Below are 14,959 nucleotides of genomic sequence, written 5' to 3' on the forward strand. Positions count from 1 at the left end.
CACCAACCCAAGCACCAGGCTGAAGATCTTCAGAGCAGCCCTGGGTCTTGAAGCACTGACAGATGTCACTTGCCCTTCTCAGATGAGTCTTCAGCATCATCCGCGAGCCGTTCGGGACCTGCAGTGGCATGACTGAGGTTGCACCTGCTCTGAGACAATGCATCTAGCATCTCAGCTCCTTGAAGTTTCACAAAGGGCTGGATGGAGGATATCCAGAGTGCAGCCACTTGGTGACTCGGGGTGTGGGGCAGGGACACAGCGGTGCCGACGGGCCTGGGGACGCCGCAGCGTGATGCGGGCAAGCTCAGGGGCTACGACTGCAGGTGACAGTGCTCTTGTTAGGCAACGGTGTTCCAAAAACCGAAATTAAGAGGCAGAGTCGCTAAAGCATACTGGGCTCTTCACATCTGGGCAAGGCTGTAAGCCCCAAAAAGATGCTGTCTACTGACATTATCACCTTAAAGAAAAGTTAGGTCATGGATGAAAAAAATCATGTTTCAAAGTTAGAGGGGAAAAACTAAAAAGCAGGTTGTCTTTTCACTTTAACATAACCTGCAGAAAGGAGAGTGGGGTGGTAGGTAGACCAGAAGTGAGAATCGTCCTTTCCATAGAAAATATGGAGCTGTGTGAACCCGGGGTCACAGCACCACCCATATCCCCGTCTCCACCCTTCCCATGAAGGGCCTGTGCCCTAGACAGTGCCATCTTCTTTTCAATTCCACAGATGTGACAAATGTTCAGTTACTTTTTATAAAGTATAGATTTGGGGGCTTCCCTGGTGGCGCGGTGTTTAAGAGTCCACCTGCCAATGCAGGGGACACGGGTTCGAGCCCTGGTCCGGGAAGATGGAACAGCTAGGCCCGCGTGCCACAACTACTGAGCCTGCGCTCTAGAGCCCATGAGCCACAACTACTGAGCCCGTGTGCCACAACTACTGAGCCTGCACTCTAGAGCCTGTGCTCTGTAACAAGAGAAGCCACCGCAATGAGAAGCCTGCGCACCGCAACGAAGAGTAGCCCCCTTTCTCTGCAACTAGAGAAAGCCCGCACGCAGCAACGAAGGCCCAATGCAGCCAAAAATAAATTAATTTTAAAAAAAGTATAGATTTTTCAGTCATGAAAACTCTAGATTAAAAAACTGAAAGTTCGGGCTTCCCTGGTGGCGCAGTGGTTGAGAGTCCGCCTGCCAATGCAGGGGACACGGGTTCGTGCCCCGGTCCAGGAAGATCCCACATGCCATGGAGCGGCTGGGCCCGTGAGCCATGGCCACTGAGCCTGCGCGTCTGGAGGCTGTGCTCTGCAGCGGGAGAGGCCGCAACAGTGAGAGGCCCACGTACCGGAAAAAAAAAAAACTGAAAGTTAAAAATAGAACTCTGGTAAGATACACATAATAAAGTTTACCATTTTAACTATTTTTAAGTACACTTGTTAGATTTTTTTAACTGGCTCTTATTGAGTAAGAACCTAAGAAATGACCAGCAAGGAAATGCCAGGCCTCACATGCTTACAGGTGCAAAGCCAGTAGAAGCACCAGGTGCCATTCCTAAGCCTAAATCCAAGCTGCAGAAAAGGGCATCAGCCACAAACCCATAAATACCTGTAACAGCCTGGAACACTTCTGCTCTAAGTAAAATGCTTAGTTTGACTAAACCTGCATGTGGGTCTCCTTCAAGGCTAAAGCCCTGTGAGTTTGGATGTACTCATTATGTGCTTATAAATTCCCCTTCTTCCACAAATTTTAAAATTTTGTCAAACTTGGGCTTCTCTGGTGGCACAGTGGTTGAGAGTCCGCCTGCCGATGCCGGGGACGCAGGTTTGTGCCCCGGCCCGGGAGGATCCCACATGCCGCGGAGCGGCTGGGCCCGTGAGCCATGGCCGCTGAGCCTGCGCGTCCGGAGCCTGTGCTCCGCAACGGGAGAGACCACGACAGTGAGAGGCCCGCGTACTGCAAAAAAAAAAAAAAAATTGGTCAAAGTTCAGTTAAACTTTATTTTTTAAAAACATCTTGCATAATATTAAACACAATGACATCAAAAGTGTCAAAAACCAGTAAAGAGGTACTGTTTTATAATAAAACAAAACATTTACTTTTACATAATACTGCTCATCCGCTTAACCCCAGCTGCAGTAAATACAGCGTGGCCTGTGTTGTGAATTGGGCTTGATATTCTCTTGCCTGACTTTGAAGTGTATTGTCGATCAGAGTTGTGATGCGTTAGCCATGTTGATAGAGTCGCGCTGATGAGATGGTGTGAACTTTGACTGTTTCTCCATGGGCCTTGGGCTAGGAGCCTGGACGAGTCACAGCTCTCAACCCACCAGCTCCTGTCATTTAGAATAGGCTGCCTGCCCTCTCCAGACCTCTGTCTTCTCGCCCCTACAACAGAGACTTTAATAGGTGTTTCCTAGGGGTGTTAACAAGGGTGACATTCAGTTCTGTGTATAAAGTGCCCAGCATAAGTGCCTGGAACTTAGTAGGTGTTCAGTGAACATTAATATGACGCTTCTGTGGGGATTAACTTTATCTGCAGCAACCACTTAGAAGTCCTCTGATTTTAAGAAAGACTATTTATTTTTAAGGCTTTAAGTATTAACGTGTTTGTGGAGAGCAAAACTTCTCTGTCTAAAGGATTAAGCTCATTTTTACCTTTTAACTTTTCTTAAAGATCTCTAGCACTTGCTTCTATTTAAAATCCGAAAGAACTTTTCCTTTCTATTAACCCTAACCCTTCAGTTTCTTTTACTTTTTTCTCTTTCTTACCCCCCAGTCTTAAGTCCAAAGTCATTTCTGTCACCAGGTTTGTTTTCTGTTGCATCTTTGCGTTTTCTTGGGTTTTGAGCAGGGGATGTATTAGGGTTCCTTATGTAATGCTCAAAAGTCATAATATATAAGGTTTTTTGTGACATACTCTGGAAATCACTCATAAGAACACTCATTGTCCTTATTGGCTACTTATTCAAAATTCTTTAACTAAGGGAAACTACTTAGTATCATTTTTCTGTATATAAAACTTTGGCAGACATTTTTTTCTTTTGTCATCATGAAACTTAATTTGATAATAGCCTCTCAGAGCCCCTTCTCTACCATTAGTCTGGAACCCTTTTTCAGCTCCTGGAAGACAGCACAATCGTTTTTGTCTTTGTGAGTTGTAGAGCTCTACAATGCCCAATACATTTTGACCAAGGACAGAAGTGAGTTTGCAGCACATCAACTATATGTAACACGGTTGGGAGAGGTCAGATACTGGACAGAAGGCGTGACTTTTTCTGCAGCTCATGTGAGCTCAGAGCCTCTTTTGCAGGTTGATGCTGAAAGGAGAAGCAGACCAGAAATGGGGATTTGCAGAACTGCAGGAGACATGCGCCATATCCCCCCTTAAACTATATTCTGATGAGGATAACTTCATTGGTGGTTTCCAGGTAACTTGCAAGGAAGAGCCTATCAACTCTGCCTCTGCTTTGTGACTGGAGCTATCTAGAAAAAAGCAGGAATTCTGTCTTTTTGGAGAGTGGGTCAACAAAATAGTAAGTAGTTTTAATTAGAGTAATAGGACATTAAGTGCGGAATACTAAAATGTCCATCATCCAGGGAAAGTGATTTTAAATACAGGTTGGACATACAGAGAAATATATTCGCCAGCCAGGTAGCAAAGTCAATATTTAAAGGACACTGGAGTTCTTATAAGAAGAGACTCAAAGAAGATGCTCGGTATCAACGCAGTGAGATTACAAACTTCAGCAGCTTTTTAAGGCGCTCTCTGAGTGGAGCCAACCCCAGGAGTTTGGTTTCTGCTGGTCTGGTCCCCTCCTGACAGATTCTGGAAGCAACAGTTCTATACTGGTCCTCAAAAGAAGAAGCTGTACAATCCAAGAATTCCACCCCTAGGTACAGACTCAAGAGAAATGAAGACATATGTCCACGCAAAACAGTGTACAAGAATGTTCGCAGAAGCCCTGTTCACTCTAGCCAAACAGTGGAAACAACCCAGTGGCCATTAAGTGATGAATGGATAAACCAAACATGGTCCATCCACATGATGGAAGATTATTCAGCCCTAATAAGGAATGAAGTACTGATACCTGCTCCAATGTGGATGACCCTTGAAAACATTATATTAAGGAAAAGAAGCCAGACACAAAAGGATGTATTTTGTATGGTTCCATTTTTATGAAATGACCAGAGTAGGCAAAGCCACAGAGACAGAAAGTAGATGAGAATTGCCATAGGCTGGGAAGGATGGGCGGCTCGGAGTGGGTAACAGTTCATAGGTACAGAGCTTCCTTTGGGGGTGATGAAAATTGATTGTGATGATGGGCACACAAGTATGAAACCATTGAATTGTACACTTTTTTTTTTTTTTTTTTTTTTTTTTTGCGGTACGCAGGCCTCTCACTGTTGTGGCCTCTCCCGTTGCGGAGCACAGGCTCCGGACGCGCAGGCTCAGCGGCCATGGCTCACGGGCCCAGCCGCTCCGCGGCATGTGGGATCTTCCCGGACCGGGGCACGAACCCGTGTCCCCTGCATCGGCAGGTGGACTCTCAACCACTGCGCCACCAGGGAAGCCCAGTTGTACACTTTAAGTGGATAGGTTTTACAGTACGTAAACTATATCTCCATAAGGCTGTTAAGAAGAAGAGGAGGCACCAGGAAGAGAGCAGAGTTCTTTCTATGCACAGCTCTGCTCAGTAAGAAATGAAGAAAGTCTAACAGTCTTCCCGCGGTGTCAACTCCTAGGGCAGCTCAGCGCGCCATGAGCAGAGGCTGTGATTAGAACCTGTGGGCCTCGCCTTGGTGCAGGTGCCCTTCCCTAGCCACCACCTGGGGCTGTGGAGACGGAAGTGCTCTAGTTAAGAGAAGCCGTTCGTGGAATGCTATGCGCCAAGCACTGTACTAACACATTATCAACACTGTCTAAGTTATATAAGATTGGCATTCTCCCATGCTATAGGTGAGGAAACAGGATTCAAGTTTAGGTAGTATACCCAAGGTTTCAGAGCTGATGAATGGCAGAGCGAGGTTGTATACCAGGTCTGTCTGAGGACAAAGCCCAGGATCTGAACTGTAGATTATCCTGCCTGCCCACTTTTCCACTCCCAGCCCAGCCCATTCTGAAAAACAGCAGGAAACTGGACAGGTTATTTAGAATATTGACTTGGTTTTAAAAGTATTGAATAGAATTGCTGTATGATCCACTTCTGGGTGTATGCCCAAAAGAATTGAAAGCAGGGACTCAAACAGATATTTGTATACAGTGTTCATTGCATTATTCACAATAGCCAAATGGTAGAAGCAACTCAAGTGTCCATTGACAGATGACTGGATAAACAAAATGCAGTATATACGTGCAATGGAATATTATTCACCCTTGAAAAGGAGGGAAATTCTGATACAGGTCACAACATGGATGACCCTTGAAGGCATTATGCTCAGTAAAGTAAGCCCGTCACAAAGGGGCAAGTACAGTATGACTCCACTTATATGAATAGGTCCCTAGAGTGTCAGATTCATAGAGACAGAAAGTAGAATGGTGGTTACCAGGGACTGGGGGAGGGGGAAGCTAGTGCTAATGGAGACAGTTTTAGTCTGGGAGGATGAGAACGCTAAGGTGGGTGGTGGTGATGGCTACACAGAAATGTGAATGTGCTTAATGCTGCAGAACTGTACGCTTTAAAGTGGCTAAAATGGCAAATCTTACGTTGTGTATATTTTACCACCATAAAAAACCATATTGGGTTTGTTTCAAATTCTAGAGCCGGGAAGACTTGTTGAATGGATTCAGCAGGAAAACTTCAAAGAAAACCCTTGTCTTTGGAGGAGACAAGGCCCTTGGCATCCCTGCCTAGGGAGCTAATTCCATTACCGTGAAAGCACATCTGGCGGGAATGTGCACTGTGGTCACAGTCCCAGGGAGGGCAGTTAGCCAGCAGCGGAGGGGAGTGAGCAGAGATGAGGTCACAGTCCCAGGGAGGGCAGTTAGCCAGCAGCAGAGGGGAGTGAGCAGAGATGAGGTCACAGTCCCAGGGAGGGCAGTTAACCAGCAGCGGAGGGGAGTGAGCAGAGATGAGGTCACAGTCCCGGGGAGGGCAGTTAGCCAGCAGCGGAGGGGAGTGAGCAGAGATGAGGTTTCTTAAACAAATAAACGTTTGCTTCCGTCTTCCGTCAATGTTAGTTTGCAATGGCTGGACTTCTTGTTTGTTTTTTAACTTTTTTCCCTTCTAGCCTTATTGAGGTATGATTTGCAATAAAAACTGTGTATATTTAAGTGTATGACACATATACACTGTGGAATGATTATCACAGTTGAGCTGATTAAAACATCTATCCCCTTACGGTCACCTTTTGTATGTGTGGTGAGAATACTTGAGATTTACTTTCTTAGCAAATTTCACGTATACAGTACATGGATATGAACTGTAGTCACCATTAGATGGGGACCCCTGGGTCTCCAGAACTTTCTTATCTGATAAGTCCAAGTTTGTACCCTTGGAGAAATATCCACCTCCCCTCCCCCATCTGGTAAACACCATTCATTCTAGTACTCTTCTTTACTGTGTTTGACTTTTTTCCTTTATATTTCTACATACACGTGAGATCATGCAATATTTGTCTTTTGTGTCTGTCTCATTTCACTTACCCCGATGTCCTACAGGTTCATTCATGTTTTCACAACTGGAGGGATTTTCTTCTTTTTATGGGTGAATAATATTCCTGTGTGTGTGTGTCTCTGTTTGCGTGCACATGCGTGCATGTATATATACGTAACGTTTTCTTTATCCATTCGTCTGTTGACAGACACGTAAGTTGTTTCTGTATCTTGGCTGTCAAGAGTAATGCTGCATTGAACATGGGGTGCAGAGATCTCTTCAAGATACTGGTTTCATTTCCTTTGGGTATATATACCCAGAAATGGGAATGCTAGATCATATGATAGTTCTGTTTTTAATTTCTTCGAACCTCCATACTGATTGTCATGATACCTATACCAATTTATTGCTTAACTTTTTATTATGGAAAAATATGAACAAATAGAAAAGTCGAGAGAACAGTATAATGAGTCTCATCCTTTTGTGATTACACACTCACGGCCAATGGCATTCTTTCTATATGCCCACCCATGCCCGCCCACATTATCTGAGAAAATTCATATTTTTTTTTTCTTTTTTTTTGCTGTACGCGGGCTTCTCACTGTTGTGGCCTCCCCCGTTGTGGAGCACAGGCTCCGGACACGCAGGCTCAGCGGCCATGGCTCACGGGCCAGCTGCTCTGCAGCATGTGGGATCTTCCCGGACCGGGGCACGAACCCGTGTCCCCTGCATCGGCAGGCGGACTCTCAACCACTGTGCCACCAGGGAAGCCCAAAATTTATATTTTTTATGAAACTATTTTAGTACCTATTTGAAAAGATAGATTCTTTTTTTCTTTTTTTTTTTTCCTGCGGTACGCTGGCCTCTCACTGCTGTGGCCTCTCCCGTTGCGGAACACAGGCTCCGGACGCGCAGGCTCAGCGGCCATGGCTCATGGGCCCAGCCGCTCCGCGGCATGTGGGATCTTCCCGGACCGGGGCACGAACCCGTGTCCCCTGCATTGGCAGGCGGACTCTCAACCACTGCGCCACCAGGGAAGCCCAAGATAGATTCTTTTTTAAAACGTAACTACAATACCATTTTTATAATGAACAAAATAATAATAATTTCTCAAAATCATCAAATATACAGTGTTTAAATTTTCAAATTATCTCACAAATATAATTTTTTTAACTTTGTGTGTCTGTGTGTTTGGCTCGGGATCCAAATAAGATTCTGGATGGTGTGTCTCTTAAATTTCTTCTAATCTGCGGTTTGGCCCGTATCTTTTTTTCCCGCCTCACTCTTGTTTTTCCTTGTAATCCATTTGCTGAAGGACTGAGTACTTATGTCTGAATTTTGCTGGTTGATCTTTATTTTGTCACTCATCTTGTATAAAAATTGATAGTTGGATCTTAGCCAACTGGGTACTTACGCTGGCTGGGTGTTAGACTCGCCTGGGGAGGTTTAAAAAATTCTGACACGTGTGGAAGCAGTTCGGCGGTTTCTAAGTAAGTTAAACATAAAATTACCTCATCCCCCAGCAATTCCACTCCAAAAACTTGTACACAAATGTTCATAGCAGCACTATTCACAATAACCAAAGGTACAAACAGCCCAAATGTCCTTCAGCTGAAGAATGGATAGACAAAGTATGATATATCCATGCAGTGGAATTCAGCCTTAAAATCAGTGAAGTACGGATCATGCTGTAACCTAGCTAAGCCTTGAAAACATTGTACCAAGTGAGAGAAGCCTGCCACAAAGCCACATGCTGTATGGTCCCATTTCTAGGAAATAATCCAAGACAGGGAAACCCAGAGAGACATGAAGCAGATTCGTGCTTGCCAGGGGCTGGGGGAGGAAGAATGGGGGGTGGCTTGCTGATGGTCCGACGTCTCCTTTCCGGGTGATGACAAGGTCCTGGGACTAGATGGTACTGATGGTTGTTGCAGCATATGACTGTCACTAATGCCACTGGACTGGATGCTCTAAAGTGGTTGAAATGGAAAGTTTGTGTTGTGTCTTTCACCACAACTGTGTGCCAAGTGTGACCTGAAGGCCACACCCCAGACCAAGTAAACTATAGTCTCTGAGGTGTGACCGAGCAGCAGCATGTTCTGAAGCTGCCCCCGGGATGCCAGCCAGAGGGCAGCCGGGATTCAGAAGCCTCCTCGGAGGCTGGGTTTCAGGCCTCCTTCCTGGGTGGCGGCAGTGCTGAGAGCTGTGTGCCTTTGGGCTGGTCTGTTCTCTGTTCTGGGGAAGAGCTGTGTCTCCTCAGCTCCTGTCACAGAGTGGAGTCACACCAGTGTTATCTCTTATTTCAGAGAATAAAACTGTGGAATACCTGAGAACAAAAAGACCATCTCTTAACGGGAGAGAAGAGGGCCTCTGTCTCCACCTGCGGGCCCTCCAGGGCTGTGGAGCCAGTACAGCCTGGGGACAGGTGCCTGTGGGTCCTCCACACGTGCACGGCCCCTCCGGGAACCCTGGGGCAGGAGGCCCAGGAGGAGGCCCCGCCGACCCCTTGGGGAGGGGAGGGGCTGCCTCCCTGCCCTTGTCGGGGAGAAAGCTGTTTCCTTTGGCAGACTGCTCCCCACGCTGCTGTGGCAGTGGCCTTGGCACAGGTGCAGGTGGGCTCTGTGTGGACAGGAAGTTCCAGTCCCCCTGCTCAGCCAGCTTCCTCTTCTGGCAAAATCTCAATAGCCTCAAAAACACTGGCCGGTGGCTTGTTGCTCCCCATGGAACTTCGCAAAGTGAGGCTCTCCATGGGACCCGGGGTGGATGGCCTGTAGCTTTCCCTGCTCAGCGTTGATCAGTTAACACCCTGAACGCCCTTTTCTGGAAACGACTGTGGCCGAGGTGAGCTCGTGCAGCAGATGCCCAGGTTAAACTCTCTCCATCTGTCTGAGCCTCTTGCAGCCCGGCCTAAGTGACCGGAGGACTCTTCTGTTTGAATAACATGGGGCTTCTACTTAAAATATTCAGTAGAAAGGAGAGAGACACTTTTCAGAGGAGGTGTGTTATAGTAAAAAGATGATCGATTTTGGTCTCACCCAGATTCCCCTCACCAATGACCTTTCTAGGTTCCTCTCCAGCCCAGGAGCTGGCTGTCTCCTCCCTTCCGTTCCCTCTTTTTTTTTTTTTTTTTTTTTTTTTTTTTTGCGGTACGCGGGCCTCTCACTGCTGTGGCCTCTCGCATTGCGGAGCACAGGCTCTGGATGCACAAGCCCAGAAGCCATGGCTCACGGGCCCAGCCGCTCCACGGCATGTGGGATCTTACCGGACCGGGGCACGAACCCGTGTCCCCAGCATCGGCAGGCGGACTCTCAACCGCTGCGCCACCAGGGAAGCCCCGTTCCCCGACTCTTGATAGGCTTACTTAGCTCTGATAAAGTAGCAAAGTATGGTTATGAATATATATAGAGAGAGATATTTTGAAAAGGTCATAGGGTTTGGAGTCAGAAGACCTGGATTGGATTAATCCAGCTGCATAATTCATGTACCAGCTGTGAAGATGTAGGCAGGTCACTAAACTTCTCTGATTCTCTTTACTCATCCATAACATGTATGCATCGTGTAGTGTTAGGATATTTGTAAAAATTAAGTGAGAAACTAAGTAATGAAGCCGCTCAGCCTGGTACCTGCCCAGTAAACGTGACTTTCTGAAAGATGCATTGCTTAGCAGGTAGAGCAGGCGATCCTCAACCTTAACCCCAGACAGGCGGGATGTTGAGGAATGGGGTGCAGAAATGCCTTCTCTCCTCACTCTGGGGGGTGTCCCAAAGCCACGAGAGTTGGGTACAGTCACAGAAACTTGCCTGGGGTTAAGCCAGGTCAGAATTTCCGATCTGATGATGAATCCTGATCTGTCAGCTGGGGATCCAGGACTGCATGAAGAAAAAGGTATAAGTTCGGGACAGAGTTATGAAGCCAAGGCATGTGATGATTGCCTCTCGATTATGATTTGCATCCTGCTTTTTCTTTTCCACTCAAATTATATTTGCCAGGTCATTAAATATTCTTCTACAATGTCATTTTTTTATAACAGTCATTTTTAAAGTGGAAATGTACACGCCAATTAAACCACTTCTGTGGTGTTTAACAGTACCTCTTATCATAATAACACATTTTCAATTTTCTATTTTTAATACTATGGAAAATTTTAAGTTACCTCAAAAACATCTTAGAACATTACTACAGGGAATGTTTAAGTGGTCTTTTAAGTTTAATACATACCAAAGAAAATAAATAAAACAATTAAAACCTGGAAAACCTGGACTGCTAGTTTAGAGTTTAATAAGAATTGGTTATGAGAAGTTGACATTGCAGAATTCTGAAAAAGATATATACTTTTTAAGAGTACAAATACATCTGAGATGTTGTGAACTTACACTGCCCAATTAAGGCTTTTTATTGATTTTTTTTTAACAACTTTATTGGAGTATCATTGCTTTACAGTGTTGTTAGTTTCTGCTGTATAAGAAAATGAATCAGCTATACGTATACATATATCCCCATATCCCCTCCCTCTTGCCTCTCCCTCCCACCCTCCCTACCCCACCACTCTAGACGGTCACAAAGCATGGAGCTGATCTCCCTGTGCTATGCGGCTGCTTCCCACTAGCTATCTGTTTTCAATTTGGTAGTGTATATATGTCCATGCCACTCTCTCACTTCATCCCAGCTTACCCTTCCCCCTCCCCGTGTCCTCAAGTCCATTCTCTACGTCTGCATCTTTATTCCTATCCTGCCCCTAGGTTCATTAGAACCTTTTTTTTTTTTTTTTAGATTCCATATATATGTGTTAGCATATGGTATTTGTTTTTCTCTTTCTGACTTACTTCACTCTGTATGACAGACTCTAGGTCCATCCACCTCACTACAAATAACTTGATTTCGTTTCTTTTTATGGCTGAGTTCATCTATCGATAAACACTTGGGTTGTTCCATGTCCTGGCTATTGTAAATAGTGCTGCAGTGAACATTGTGGTACATGTCGCTTTTTGAATTATGGTTTTCTCAGGGTTATATGCCCAGTAGTGGGATTGCTGGGTCATATGGTAGTTCTATTTGTAGTTTTTTAAGGAACCTCCATACTGCTCTCCATAGTGGCTGGTATCAATTTACATTCCCACCAACAGTGCAAGAGGGTTCCCTTTTCTCCACACCCTCTCCAGCATTTATTGTTTGTAGAGTTTTTGATGATGGTCGTTCTGACTGGTGTGAGATGATATCTCATTGTAGTTTTCATTTGCATTTCTCTAATGATCGGTGATGTTGAGCATCCTTTCATGTGTTTGTTGGCCATCTGTATATCTTCTTTGGAGAAATGTCTATTTAGGTCTTCTGCCCATTTGTGGATTGGGTTGTTTGTTTTCTTGATATTGAGCTGCATGAGCTTCTTGTATATTTTGGAGATTAATCCTTTGTCAGTTGCTTCATTTGCAAATATTTTCTCCCATTCTGAGGGTTGTCTTTCCGTCTTGTTTATGGTTTCCTTTGCTGTGCAAAAGCTTTTAAGTTTCATTAGGTCCCATTTATTTATTTTTGTTTTTATTTCCCTTTCTCTAGGAGGTGGGTCAAAAAGGATCTTGCTGTGACTTAGGTCATAGAGTGTTCTGCCTATGTTTTCCTCTGAGAGTTTTATAGTGTCCGGTCTTACATTTAGGTCTCGAATCCATTTTGAGTTTATTTTTGTGTATGGTGTTAGGGAGTGTTCTAATTTCATTCTTTTACATGTAGCTGTCCAGTTTTCCCAGCACCACTTATTGAAGAGGCTGTCTTCTCTCCATTGTATACTCTTGCCTCCTTTATCAAAGATAAGGTGACCATATGTGCGTGGGCTTATCTCTGGGCTTTTCTATCCTGTTCCATTGATCTATATTTCTGTTTTTGTGCCAGTTCCGTACTGTCTTGATTACTGTAGCTTTGTAGTATAGTCTGAAGTCAGGGAGCCTGATTGCTGCAGCTCCTTTTTTCTTTCTCAAGATTGCTTTGGCTGTTCGGGGTCTTTTGTGTTTCCATACAAATTGTGAAATTTTTTGTTCTAGTTCTGTGAAAAATGCCATTGGTAGTTTGATAGGGATTGCATTGAATCTGTAGATTGCTTTGGGTAGTAGAGTCATTTTCACAATGTTGATTCTTCCAATCCAAGAACATGGTATATATCTCTCCATCTGTTTGTATCGGCTTTAATTTCTTTCATCAGTGTTTTATAGTTTTCTGCATACAGGTCTTTTGTATCCTTAGGTAGGTTTTTTTTATATATATATAAATTTATTTTTTTTATTTATTTATTTCTGGTTGCGTTGGTTCTTCATCGCTGCACGCGGGCTTTCTCTAGTTGCGGTGAGTAGGGGCTACTCTTCGTTGCGGTATGCGGGCTTCTCATTGCAGTGGTGTCTCTTGTTGCCGAGCATGGGCTCTAGGTGTGCAGGCTTCAGTAGTTGTGGCATGTAGGCTCTAGAGCACAGGCTCAGTAGTTGTGGCGCACGGGCTTAGTTGCTCCGCAGCATGTGGGATCTTCCCAGACCAGGGCTCGAACCCGTGTACCCTGCATTGGCAGGTGGATTCTTAAGCACTGTGCCACCAGGGAAGCCCCTTGGGTAGGTTTATTCCTAGGTATTTTATTCTTTTTGTTGCAGTGGTAAATGGGAGTGTTTCCTTAATTTCTCTTTCAGGTTTTTCATCAGTAGTGTATAGGAATGCAAGAAATTTCTGTGCATTAATTTTGTATCCTGCTACTTTACCAGATTCATTGATTAGCTCTAGTACCTTTCTGGTAGCATCTTTAGGGTTCTCTATGTATAGTATCATGTCATCTGCAAACAGTGACGGTTTTACTTCTTTTCTGATTTGGATTCCTTTTATTTCGTTTTCTTCTCTGATTGCTGTGGCTAAAAATTCCAAAACTATGTTGAATAATAGTGGTGATAATGGGCAACCTTGTCTTTTTTTCCTTCAATTTGTTAATATGGTGTATCACGTTGATTGATTTGCATATACTGAAGAATCCTTGCATTCCTGGGATAAACCCCACTTGATCATGGTGTATGACCCTTTTAATGTGCTGTTGGATTCTGTTTGCTAGTATTTTGTTGAGGATTTTTGCATCTATGTTCATCAGTGATATTGGCCTGTAGTTTTCTTTCTTTGTGACATCCTTGTCTGGTTTTGGTATCAGGGTGATGGTGGCCTTGTAGAATGAGTTCAGGAGTGTTCCTCCCTCTGCTATATTTTGGAAGAGTTTGAGAAGGATAGGTGTTAGCTCTTCTGTAAATGTTTGTGAGAATTCGCCTGTGAAGCCATCTGGGCCTGGGCTTTTGTTTGTTGGAAGATTTTTAATCACACTTTCAATTTCAGTGCTTGTGATTGGTGTGTTTATGATTTCTATTTCTTCCTGGTTCAGTCTCGGAAGGTTGTGCTTTTCTAAGAATTTATCCATTTCTTCCAGGTTGTCCATTCTATTGGCATATAGTTGCTTGTAGTAGTCTCTCATGATCGTTTGTCTTTCTGCAGTGTCATTTGTTCTCCTTTTTCATTTCTAATTCTGTTGATTTGAGTCTTTTCCCTTTTTTTCTTGATGAGTCTGGCTAATAGTTTATCAATTTTGTTTATCTTCTCAAAGTACAATGTCATTTTTAATGACTACATATTAAGGATATGCTTTAAGAGAAAGTTATGGGCACCTCTCTGGCAGCTAAATCAAAAATCTAATAAAAAGTAAATTAACCTGAGAAATGAAAACTCTTTTAAGATTTTCTTTGGCCAAGTGCTTGAATGTACTGGCTTTGCTCTGTTTTGGAGGGAGAATATCAGAGTTCCCCCCTAGAATCTTATTTTTATGAATTTCTCCTTTCATTTCTAATAGTTTTGGCTTTGTACGCTCAGCTACTGTCTGTTTAGAGCATACAAGTTTACATCTTGTAAACTGCTGCTACATCTTTTTTGTAAATGTTGCTCATTATTCAATTTAGTGCTTTTTAGACTCATCTCTACCTTGTCTACTGTTAATATAAACTGGTAGTTTTTTTCCCCAGAATATGCCTAGTGTATCTTTATTCATCCCTCGATTTTCAGTCTTTATTGCTTGTGTTTTAGGAGTTTTGTCTTGTTTTGTTGCCAATCCCAGCTAGTCCTTTCACATTTCGTGTAACAGCTGATGGAGTTGACTTTGTTCCTTTCATCTCGTTCTGTTATTTATCATGACTGGTTTTCTCTTCTTCGCTTCTTTATTTGTGTTGGTTTTATCAAGTAGCTACTCATGCCGTTTTCCCCTCTTTCACTAGTTTGGGAATTCTATCCTACTTTTCCATATCGTTAATGATTGTCTTCTGTAGCCTGAAGCTGATAATTAGAAGCATACGTTTTTTACTGTTATTTGGAAAAGGATA

The 14,959-nt window shown here is 44.0% G+C and overlaps 1 protein-coding gene across 2 annotated transcripts in view; it reads left to right on the forward strand.

The window, feature by feature from the left end:
* LYRM4 (LYR motif containing 4) overlaps positions 1-14,959 on the forward strand; it is a 119,862-nt gene that overhangs the window by 92,678 nt on the left and 12,225 nt on the right. Inside the window, exon 3 of one of the 2 annotated variants that reach the window (XM_060164290.1) lies at positions 3,273-3,407. The exons of the other annotated variant lie outside the window; for it this stretch is intronic. Within the exon in view, the coding sequence (XP_060020273.1) occupies positions 3,273-3,281 (9 nt within the window). The 3' untranslated portion in view covers positions 3,282-3,407. Of the gene's footprint in view, positions 1-3,272; positions 3,408-14,959 lie in introns of those variants that run through there. 2 annotated transcript variants of the gene reach the window in all.

The sequence above is a fragment of the Lagenorhynchus albirostris genome, chromosome 10 (assembly GCF_949774975.1).
Source record: "Lagenorhynchus albirostris chromosome 10, mLagAlb1.1, whole genome shotgun sequence".
Lineage (NCBI taxonomy): Eukaryota > Metazoa > Chordata > Mammalia > Artiodactyla > Delphinidae > Lagenorhynchus > Lagenorhynchus albirostris.